Source organism: Amblyraja radiata, chromosome 21, assembly GCF_010909765.2.
Source record: "Amblyraja radiata isolate CabotCenter1 chromosome 21, sAmbRad1.1.pri, whole genome shotgun sequence".
Classification (NCBI taxonomy): Eukaryota; Metazoa; Chordata; class Chondrichthyes; order Rajiformes; family Rajidae; genus Amblyraja; species Amblyraja radiata.
Genome location: NC_045976.1, coordinates 7,241,750 through 7,253,940, shown reverse-complemented (window position 1 = coordinate 7,253,940; position 12,191 = coordinate 7,241,750). Strand labels below are relative to the sequence as shown.

Below are 12,191 nucleotides of genomic sequence, written 5' to 3'. Positions count from 1 at the left end.
CCAAAGGAATGTGTACTGTCCAGAATGACTAGTATGCTTGCCTTCATAGGTCAGGGCATCGAGTGCAAGAGTCAGGAAGTCATGATGCAGATTTATCGGACTTTATACAAGTCTCTTGTCCAGAGTAGCAGAATCGAGTACAGAGGACATAGGTTGAAGGTGAGGGGGGAAAGATTTATACATAGATACATAGAAACATAGACAATAGGTGCAGGAGTAGGCCATTCGGCCCTTCGAGCCAGCACCGCCATTCAATGTGATCATGGCTGATCATCCACAATCTGCCTTCTCCCCATATCCCTTTAAGAGCCCTAACTAACTCTCTCTTTAATAGGAACCCGAGGGGTAACTTTTTCACGCAAAGGCTGGTGGATATATGGAAGGAGCTGCCGGAGGAGGTGGTTGAGGCGGGTACTATCTCAACGTTCAAAAAACATTTATGTTAATGAAGTGAGACTGATGACAATAGATTATTAGATCAAACACAACTTTAATCACTGTTGTACAAGCACAGCATTGGAAGCTGTTGCCGTCGGGACCTCGTGCAGCATCTGGCTGACTGCAGGAGGAGGGGAGTGGTGTTACAGCTCTGGTGATGGGGTGGAGTTAGTGAAGATAGCAACATGTGGTTAGTGGCTGAACAGCATCAATCTACATCCTTCCCCTTTTAAAATGAAACACACTGGCCAAACATGGGGTGGCATGCACATGTTAAACATATTCCCCATATCTGTCCGGGGGTCGACTCACACGGCCTGAGCGCGTCCGAACCAAACCCTCCCCCCCCCTCATCGAGAAGAGAGCGAAGACCAGGAGGCGAGGACGTCACCGAACCCGTCTGTGGAGACCGAAAGGGAGAAGATTTTACGGGCGAGGCCCCGTTGTTAGTAGTAAACGTGAGCCGCGGAGGGGTGGGAGGCATGCGGGAGCGAGGGGAGGACGCAGGAGATGGCAACTGGAGCGGTGGAGCATATGGACCAGTGGGTGACAGTCGCGGCTCTCTCACAGCAAGAAGATGTTGTCTCCTTCTGCGGTAAACAGTTCCATCACAATCAACAATGTACGACCGTGGCTCGGCAGCCGAGTTTATCACAGTGGCCAAGCGGGAGTGACCAGTCGTGGTGCGAAGGCGGACGACCTGCCCAGGCAGTAGAGGCTGGAGCGGTTTGCTAGAACGGTTATGGGACGGCCTCTGTATGTCTTTCTTCTCCTGGAGGCGTCTCTGGACGTTAGCGGGTTTGAGCACTCGGGGGATCAGCTGTTGTAGTGCAACGGGAATCGGAGATCTTGTCAAGCGTTGAGCCGCTGAGCCCAGGGCACCATCCCGGGCAATGTTCCGGAGATTCAGCAGGTCCAGGTAAATGTCCGAATGTGAAATATGTGCACGCTCCATCAAGTGACAGCAAACATTAAATTTCGAGCAGAAAATGATGGGCAAAGCTACAGAGTGTGGGACGCTAGGCACACCGCCCCCCCTTCCCCTCCCCCCTCCCACTCTCTTCAGATAGACACACAACGCTGGAGCAACTCAGTGGGTCAGACATCATCTCTGGAGAAAAGGAATAGGTGAAGTTTCGGTTCGAGACCCTTCTGAAGACGCATCACCTATTCCTTTTCTCCCGCTGAGTTACTCCAGCTTCTTGTGTCTCTGGTAGGTGCAAACCAGCGTCTGCAGTTCCCCCCTACACATTTTGTCGGCCCTGTGCAGCAGGTGGTTTTCTGGAGGAGTTATTTTCACCCGTTTTCCACGCGCTTAGCAACTGGTGACTATCAGCCAGGGATGGAGGTACACACTGCATTCCGCAGGCCAGACATCACCGCCAGAAACAATGGGGTGGCGATAAGCTTATCACGGAAAATTCCTGTGAGTTGGAGCAACCACCCTGTTACGGCAACATTCCCGGCTTCATTCCACAATAGGAAACGTGCTTCTTTGACAGAACGAGAAGTTGCTCTGCAGATTAAGGGTCACTTAATCAGTACCATTCAACAAAGAGGTAACTCCACAACACAAACTTTACCTTTCCCAAGCTCGTTAATGCAGAGAAAGGAGAGGAAAGGTGTGGAGAAAGATTCAAGCTGGAAAAGGTGCAGAGAAGATGTAAGGGCCTGTCCCACTTTCACGACCCTATTCACCACCTTTTTTACTCGTGGACATTTTTCATCAAGTTGAAAAAACGCCCCGACCTACTGATGCCACGAGTACCTACGACTAGCATCACAGCCTGCTACGACCTACCTACGACCTCGTGACGACCATGCTGCGAGTATGAGTCAAGGGCAAACTCGGCAGAGGTCGTGAAAGTGGGGCAGGTGCTGTTCCATGATGTTGCCAGGGCTCGAGGGTCTGAGCTATAGGGAGAGGTTAAGTAGGCTGGGACGCTATTCCTTGGAGCGCAGGCCGATGAGGGGTGATCTTATAGAGGTGTACAAAATCATGAGAGGAATAGATCAGGTAGATGCACAGAGTCTCTCGCCCAGAGTAGGGGAATCGAGAACCAGAGGACATAGGTTTAGTGTCCAGAGGCCCTGAGGGCAGCACGATGGCACAGTGGTAGAGTTGCTGCCTCAAGGGCCTGTCCCACACAGGCGATTATTTGGGCGACTTCAGGCAAGATTTTCAACGCTGAAAATTTTTCATAAACAGTAGCGACAATTTTTGCTGTTGGAGGTGTTGTCGTAGGAGACGCCAGGTGTCGTAGGTGAATTCCATTAAAACTAATCCCTGGCAATAGCCTAAAGACAGCGCTTGCAGCACCAGAGACCCGGGTTTGATCCTGGCTGCAGGTGCTGTCTGTACGGAGTTTGCACGTTCTCCCTGTGGGTTGTCCCCAAGAAATCTTCAATTTCCTCCCACACACCAAAAACGTTGAGGTTTGTAGGTTAATTGGCTTGGTATACGGGTAAAATTGTCCCGAGTGTGTGTAGGGTAGACACAAAATTCTGGACTAACTCAGCGGGTCAGGCCACTTCTCTGGAGAAAAGGAATAGGTGACGTTTCGGGTCACGGCCCTTCTTCAGACTGAGCGTCGTGGGAGAGGGAAATGAACAATATGAAAAGTAACGCTTTGATATGATATGAAAGATATGATATATGAAAATAAATGAAAGGTATGCAAACACATAAATCACAGCCAGCAACGATGATTTGAATAAGGATCTTGACCCGAAACGTCACTCATTCCCTCTTTCCAGAGATGCTGAGTTACCCCAGCAATTTGTATCAGTTCCCAGCAACGATGATCAAGGCAAGGTGGAGCCCACAATGGTCCATTGTTGGCTGTGAGGAAAGGTGACAACGAGTGGACAGACAGTGAAACTCAGCAGGACAACAGGGAAACTAGCACGATGACCAGGGTGGGGGAGGGGCGGAGAGAGAGGGAATGCCAGGTTTACTTGAAGTTAGAGAAATCAATACTCATATCACAGGGTTGTCAGCTGCCCAAGCAAAAAAATGAGATGTTTAAGAAGGAACTGCAGATGCTGGAAAATCGAAGGCAGACAAAAGTGCTGGAGAAACTCAGCGGGTGCAGCAGCATCTATGGAGCGAAGGAAATAGGCAACGTTTCGGCCCGTAGATTGAGCTTGCAAAACACAGCCCCTGTCCCTCAGAATCAAAGTGACATAACTAATCAGAGGCTAAATAACTATTTGAAACTGTGATACTTGACATACATTGAAGGAGGCTTCCATTAAATTAAGTTTCAAAGTGTGTCGGATGCTGCTTTAAACCAAAGATAGACACAACACGTCACCTACTCTGTTTCTCCAGAGTAATTTGTTGAGTTTAGTTTATTGTCACGTGTACCGAGGTACAGTGAAAAGCTTTTGTTGCGTGCTAACCAGTCAGCGGAAAGACAAAACATGATTACAATTGAGCCAGTCACAGTGTACATGATTAGGGAATAACGTTTAGTGCAAGGTCAAACCAGTAAAGAGATGCTGTCTGACCCACTGAGTTACTCCAGCTTTTTGTGTCTATCAAGAAATAATAATTCAACTGGCAAATAGGAAATACGAAGGTTGTGCTGGCTGAGGGTCCAGAGGAGGTTTACAAGAATGATCCCAGGAATGAGTAGGTTGAGCTATGATGAGTGTTTGTCAGCACTGGGCCTGTACTCGCTGGAGTTTAGAAGAATGAGGGGGGGCCTCATTGAAACTTACCAAATAGTGAAAGGCCTGGATAGAGTGGATGTGGAGGGGATGTTTCCACTAGTGTGAGAGTCTAGGTCCAAAGGTCACAGCCTCAGAATTAAAGGACCTTCTTTTTGGGAAGGAGATGAGGAGGAACGTCTTTAGTCAGAGGGTGGTGAATCTGTGGAATTCTTTGCCACAGAAGGTTGTGGAGGCCAAGTCAGTGGAAATATTTACGGCAGAGACAGATAGATTCTTGATTAGTGCGGGTGTCAGAGGTTATGGGGAGAAGGCAGGAGAATGGGGTTAGGAGGGAGAGATAGATCAGCCGTGATTGGATGGTGGAGTAGACTTGATGGGCCGAATGGCCTCATTCAACTACTATCACGTGATCTTATGATCTAATGGAAGATATCACCGAGAACAGGACAGCACAGGAACAGGCCCTTCGGCCCATAACGTCATAATACCAAGATCAACCTTGTCTGCGTGCATGTGATCCATGTCCTGCCATATCCATGTGTGTAAAACGCCACTATCGCATCTGCCTCCACCACCACCCCAGGCAGCACGTTCCTGGCACCCAGCACTCTGTGTAAAAACACAACTAGACCCACACACCTCCTCTCCAACTTTGCCTCTCACTTAAATCATTAGTCTCTTCCATTCAACCGCACTCCATTAGTCTCTCGTGCCCTCTCTCTCTCGTGCCCTCTCTCTCTCATGTGTCTGTGGTGTGTAGGTGAGTGGCAGACTCTGATGGGAGTTAATGGGGATGTAGGAAAGATAAAATGGGATTTGTGCAAATGGGTGACTGATGGTTGGTGTGGACTCAGTGGGTCGAAGGGCCTGTTTCCATCTGTACGACTCAGCAGGTCAGGCAGCTCTCTCCACAGATGCTACCTGACCTGTGTGGTGCCACCATTTTCTGTGTTTTTATACTGTGAATTGATTAGTACGGGCATCAGAGGTTATGGGGAGAAGGCAGGAGAATGGGGTTAGGAGGGAGAGATAGATCAGCCGTGATTGAATGGCGGAGTAGACTTGATGGGCCGAATGGCCTCATTCTTATGAACTAAACTCTGAACCGTACTAGAGTCAGCATCAAAACTGAACGTTATTCCTCACCTAAGAGGCACTGAAGCCCAGCGATCTTGCAACCTCAAGGACACCGCATTCACCCTCTCTAGGGGCACCTGGGCACACACGTAGGCCCAGACACTTCACCCAAGGATCAGGAACTGTTCTCCGCTCTTCAAAGAATTAAACTTGCCATCAAGCAGGAAGCAAATTAATGGTGATGCTGGAAGTCTCGTAGGCAGATACTAGAACACACCACTCTTCCCACTTCCCCAGTAGAATAAACCGGAGCAGTTGTTTCTGGTTGAGGACTAAAGGAGGCTAGGCGGGCAGCATCTCTGGATGGAAGGAATGGGTGACGTTTAGGGTCAAGACCCTTCTTCAGACAGGGGGTCTTCTTCAGTCCCTTCTTCAATCAGGGGAGAGGGACAATAGACAATAGGTGCAGGAGTAGGCCATTCGGCCCTTCCAGCCAGCACCGCCATTCAATGTGATCATGGCTGATCATCCCCAATCAGTACCCCGTTCCTGCCTTCTCCCCATATCCCCTGACTCCGCTATTTTTAAGAGCCCTATCTAGCTCTCTCTTGAAAGCATCCAGAGAACCGGCCTCCACCGCCCTCGGAGGCAGAGAATTCCACAGACTCACCACTCTCTGTGAGAAAAAGTGTTTCCTCGTCTCCGTTCTAAATGGCTTACTCCTTATTCTTAAACCGTGGCCCCCTGGTTCTGGACTCCCCCAGAACCAGCGGCCACAGTTTAAGGAGGCTAGGCAGGCAGCATCTCTGGAGGGAAGGAATGGGTGACGTTTTGGGTCAAGACCCTTCTTCAGACTGAGGGTCTTCCTCAGTCCCTTCTTCAGTCAGGGGAGAGGGAGACACAGAGATATGGAAGGGTTAACCATATAAACCATATAACAATTTACAGCACGGAAACAGGCCATCTCGACCCTTCTAGTCCGTGCCGAACACGTATTCTCCCCTAGTCCCATATACCTGCGCTCAGACCATAACCCTCCATTCCCTTCCCGTCCATATAACTATCCAATTTATTTTTAAATGATAAAAACGAACCTGCCTCCACCACCTTCACTGGAAGCTCATTCCACACAGCCACCACTCTCTGAGTAAAGAAGTTCCCCCTCATGTTACCCCTAAACATCTGTCCCTTAATTCTCAAGTCATGTCCCCTTGTTTGAATCTTCCCTACTCTCAGTGGGAAAAGCTTATCCACGTCAACTCTGTCTATCCCTCTCATCATTTTAAAGACCTCTATCAAGTCCCCCCTTAACCTTCTGCGCTCCAAAGAATAAAGCCTAACTTGTTCAACCTTTCTCTGTAACTTAGTTGCTGAAACCCAGGCAACATTCTAGTAAATCTCCTCTGTACTCTCTCTATTTTGTTGACATCCTTCCTATAATTAGGCGACCAAAATTGTACCACATACTCCAGAATTGGCCTCACCAATGCCTTGTACAATTTTAACATTACATCCCAACTTCTATACTCAATGCTCTGATTTATAAAGGCCAGCACACCAAAAGCTTTCTTTACCACCCTATCTACATGAGATTCCACTTTCAGGGAACTGTGCCAGTTATTCCCAGATCCCTCTGTTCACCTGCATTCTTCAATTCCCTACCATTTACCATGTACGTCCTATTTTGATTTGTCCTGTCAAGATGTAGCACCTCACACTTATCAGCATTAAACTCCATCTGCCATCTTTCAGTCCACTCTTCCAACTGGCATAAATCTCTCTGTAGACTTTGAAAATCTACTTCATTATCCACAACCCCACCTATCTTAGTATCATCTGCATACTTACTAATCCAATTTACCACACCATCATCCAGATCATTGATGTACATGACAAACAACAGTGGACCCAACACAGATCCCTGTGGCACCCCACTAGTCACTGGCCTCCAACCTGACAAACAACCATCCACCATTACTCTCTGGCATCTCCCATTCAGCCACTGTTGAATCCATCTTGCTACTCCACCATTAATACCCAACCATTGAACCTTCTTAACCAACCTTCCATGAGGAGCCTTGTCAAAGGCCTTACTGAAGTCCATATATACAACATCCACTAATTTACCCTCATCAATTTCCCGAGTAACCTCTTCAAAAAATTCAAGAAGATTAGTCAAACATGACCTTCCAGGCACAAATCCATGTTGACTGTTCCTAATCAGACCCTGTTTATCCAGATGCTTATATATATTATCTCTAAGTATCCTTTCCATTAATCTGCCCACCACTGACGTCAAACTAACAGGTCTATAATTGCTAGGTTTACTCTTAGACCCCTTTTTAAACAATGGAACAACATGCGCAGTACGCCAATCCTCCGGCACTATTCCCATTTCTAATGACATTTGAAATATTTCTGTCATAGCCCCTGCTATTTCTACACTAACTTCCCTCAATGTCCTAGGGAATATCCTGTCCGGACCTGGAAACTTATTCACTTTTATATTTCTCAAAAGTGTCAGTACGTCCTCTTCTTTGAATCTCATAGTATCCATAGCTACTCTACTTGTTTCCCTTACCTCACATAATTCAATATCCTTCTCCTTGGTGAAAACAAGAGATCAAAGGGGATGACAAAAATGCTGGAGAAACTCAGCGGGTGAGGCAGCATCTATGGAGTGAAGGAAATAGGCAACGTTTCGGGACGAAACGTTGCCTATTTCCTTCGCTCCATAGATGCTGCCTCACCCGCTGAGTTTCTCCAGCATTTTTGTCTACCTTCGATTTTCCAGCATCTGCAGTTCCTTCTTAAACATCAAAGGGGATGAAGCACAAGGAAATTGGAGAATAGATCATTGTTAGTGAGGGGAAGCTGACAAAATATCATCAGAAGGTCATTCAGACTGGTCGGAGAACTAGGATAGGGGAGAGATGGAGAGAGGGTTACGTGAAGTTAGAGAAGTCAATGTTCATACCGCTGGGGTGTAAACCACCCAAGTGAAATATGAGGTGCCGTTCCTCCAATTTGCGCTGGGCCTCACTCTGACAACGGGGGAGGCCCAGGACAGAAAGGTCAGTGTGGGAATGGGAGGGGGAGTTCCATGATCTCCCAGTCCCTAAACAATTTAACTCCCCCTCCCATTTGATCTCTCGTTTTCGCACCTTACCCTTCCATATTTCTGTGTCGCCCTCTCCCCTGACTCAGTCTGAGGAAGGGTCTTGAGCTGAAAACGTCGCCCATTCCTTCTCCCCAGAGATGCTGCCTGTCCCGCTGAGCTACTCCAGCATTTCATGTCTGTCTTCAGTGTAAACCAGCACCTGCAGTTCCCCCCTACACAAAGGGGAGTGGGTCACCCCTAATCTAACCGCTAATTGACCTGTTGAATGTTCACAGTAACTTTTTATTAAAATTGCGATGAATTGCAAACTAAATTTCGGCAACATTTGCGTGTTACGCAGTGAGGAGGGGGGGGAGGGAGGGGAAGGGGGAGAAGAGCAAACGAGGACCCGGCATGGGATACTTTGTAACCTTAACCGTGCCCTTTACATGGCAGCTATTTGCATACAGCTGCGTTTCTCCAGCAAAAAAAAGCATCTCCTCCAACCTCATCTATTGCATCCGCTGCTCTAGATGTCAGCTGATCGACATCGGTGAAACCAAGCGTAGGCTTGGCAATCGTTTCGCCCAACACCTCCGCTCGGTCTGCATTAACCAACCTGATCTCCCGGTGGCTCAGCACTTCAACTCCCCCTCCCATTCCGTATCCGACCCCTCTGTCCTGGGCCTCCTCCATGGCCAGAGTGAGCACCACCGGAAATTGGAGGAGCAGCACCTCATATTCCGCTTGGGCAGTCTGCACCCTAGCGGCATAAACATTGAATTCTCCAATTTCCGGTAGCCCTTGCTGTCTCCTCCCCTTCTCAGCTCTCCCTCAGCCCTCGGGCTCCTCCTCTTCCTTTCTCCTTTCTTCTCCCCGCCTCCCCCCCCACCCCCCACCCCACATCAGTCTGAAGAAGGGTTTCGGCCCGAAACGTTGCCTATTTCCTTCACTCCATAGATGCTGCTGCACCCAATGAGTTTCTCCAGCACTTTTGTCTACTGGCTATTTGCATACCTTAGGTATGCAAAGCAAAGAATTTCACTGTGTCTCATCACGTGGGAATATAGTGTTCAATTCAATTCACGTCCTCTGAGGGAGGGCTGTATGTATGTATTTATGTATGTACTTAATCTATGAACCACTGTTGTATAACGTTAGCACCTCCACCAATGTAAAGCACTTTGGTCAACGAGAGGTGTTTTTTTTAATGTGCCATATAAATAAAAGTAACTTGACTCGACTTGACTTGAAAGTAGCACTCGCGAAAAAAGACTGCAGGAAAATGCCACAATGAACTACCTGGGTACAACTTCCACAACAGTGAACACACACACACACACACCAGCAGAGATGTAACTTAGTTTAGAGATACAGAGGGGAAACAGTCCCTTCGGCCCACCGAGTCCGTACACTCGCACCATCCCACCCACTAGGACAATGTATAATTGAACAGAAACGGTCAGGATTGAACCGGTGTCGCTGGCTCTGTGAGACCGCACCTCTACCAGCTGTGCCACTCTGATGCCCTGTATTATATTTCAAAAATAAACTTTATTCATAGAAAGTATACACAAGAATCGCAGAAGACGACTCCTCTATATTCAAGTTTACTTAACTTTATTTGCGTTTAGAGATACAGTGCAGAAACAGGCCCTTCGGCCCACTGAGTCCGCGCCGACCAGCGATCCCCGCACACTAATGCTATCCTACACACACTAGGGACAATCTACAATTATACCAAGCCAATCGACCTACAAACCTGTACGACTTTGGAGTGTGGGAAGAAACCGCAGCACCCAGGGGAAACCCACGCGGGTCACGGGGAGAACGTACAGACTCCGTACAGACAGCAGGGTCGAACCGGGGTCTCTGGCCCTGTGAGGCAGCATCACTACCGCTGCGCCACTTGAGTTATTCACACTCCCAACGACAATCTGATAAAACTGTTAATCCCAAACTGAGTTTCATAGCTCTGGGATTCATTCCCTGGGAGTCAGCGAGAATCTCCTGGCTTCACACCAAGAATAAAAGCCAAATTCTCATAATCGTTTACAATGACCACACAAACGGAGCACAGACCTGGAGGGTGAAGCTCACACAGGTAGCGGGTGCAGGGTGTACTCCAGTGTACGCCCTGGTACTCCAGTTTCAAACAAAGCACACATTCACTGGTGGAACTGTAACACACATCCACAATCGTATCCTGAAGGAGGGTCTACACCCATTCCTTCTCTCCAGAGATGCTGCCTGTCCCGCTGAGTTACTCCAGCTTCCCGTGTCTATCCTGAATTTGTTCTCCGGGTACAATTTGGAGCAAAGGAATAACTTAAAGGAACCTTCACAGTTAACACGGAACATAGAACAGTACAGCACAGGAACAGGCCCTTCGTCCCACAATGTCCATGCTGAATATGATGCAAAGATAAACTAATCGCATCCACCTGCACGTGATCCGTATCCCTCCATATCCATGTGCCTGTCTAAAAGCCTCTTAAACACCACTATCGTATCTGCCTCCACCACCACCCCTGGCAGCGCCTTAGTGGTGGGGGCACTTACAATGGTGGGGGCTAAACACACTGGAATCGTCACACATATCCAAAATCATGGCACAGGAAGAGGCCCTTCGGCCCACAGTCGGCAATACTATACACACACGCACCAGTAGTGGGAGGTAACCGGGGCATCCCACTCACAAGATAAGATAACAAAAGCTTGAGGTTGGGGATGAGGGAATGAGGGAGGGAGGGAGGGAGGGAGGGAGGGAGAGGGATGCAGGAGAGATGGGGGAAGGGAAGGAGAGGAAGAGGGAGGGGCATGGGGGGGGGAGGGGGAGAGAGAGGGAGAGCGAGGGGGAGGGGAGAGGGAGAGAGAAGGAGAGCGAGGGGGGGAGAGGGAGGGGGGGGGGGGAGGGGGGGGGGGAGGGGGAGAGGGAAGAGGGAGGGGGAGGGGGGGTAGTTGGAGGGAAGGGGAGCCTGTGCACCCAGGGTGTGGTTGCTGCTCTCACCCTAGGGTGCTGATGACGGTGGAGGAGGGGAGGGGGGGGGGGTGAAGGTGAGGGGAAGGGGTAGGGGGGAGGGTGCTGATCTCACCCCAGGGTGCTGATGACGGAGGGGGGGTGAGGGTGAGGGGGGAGGGGTAGAGGGGAGGGTGCTGCTGAGGGGGGAGGTTGAAGGTGGGGGGTAGAGGGGAGGGTGAAGGTGGAGGTGGGGGTAGAGGGGAGGGTGCTGCTCTCACCCCAGGGTGCTGATGAAGCCGGTGACCGTGCCCTCTGCGTACAGTGACACGATGTCCCCGATGTGCAGGAAGCTGGACATCTTCTCCATCCTTGCATGGCCCGGGCCCGGCGCCACTGCCCGCCCTGCCCTCGGCTGCCCCGCTCCAGCGGCCAGGCTCACACACTCACACTAACACACACTCGCTCTAACACACTCACACACACACACGGTGCGGGAGCGGCGGCCGCGGCAACGCGGAAGTGCGGGGAGGAGCTGCCCCACTCACTCAGTCCCACCTCCGCTTCCGCACACTGGCCGCGTGTGAACACTCACACACACAGCACATACACAACACATACACACACACACAACACATACACACACACACATACACTCACACACACAACACACACAACACATACACACACACACACAGCACATACACACACAACACATACACTCACACAGAACACATACACTCACACACACACAACACATACACACACACACATACACACACACACAGCACATACACACACAACACATACACTCACACAGAACACATACACTCACACACACACAGCACATACACACACACACACACTCACACACACACAGCACTCACACACACACAGCAACTATAAACACACACAGATATAAACACATGTACACTCATA

At 49.5% G+C, this 12,191-nt stretch overlaps 1 protein-coding gene across 1 annotated transcript in view; it reads right to left on the bottom strand.

The window, feature by feature from the left end:
* Positions 1-11,779, bottom strand: part of itpr2 (inositol 1,4,5-trisphosphate receptor type 2) — a 230,001-nt gene extending 218,222 nt beyond the window's left edge. Inside the window, exon 1 of the mRNA XM_033039327.1 lies at positions 11,534-11,779. Within this exon, the coding sequence (XP_032895218.1) occupies positions 11,534-11,622 (89 nt within the window). The 5' untranslated portion in view covers positions 11,623-11,779. The remainder of the gene's footprint in view (positions 1-11,533) is intronic.
* Positions 11,780-12,191: the final 412 nt, after the last annotated feature.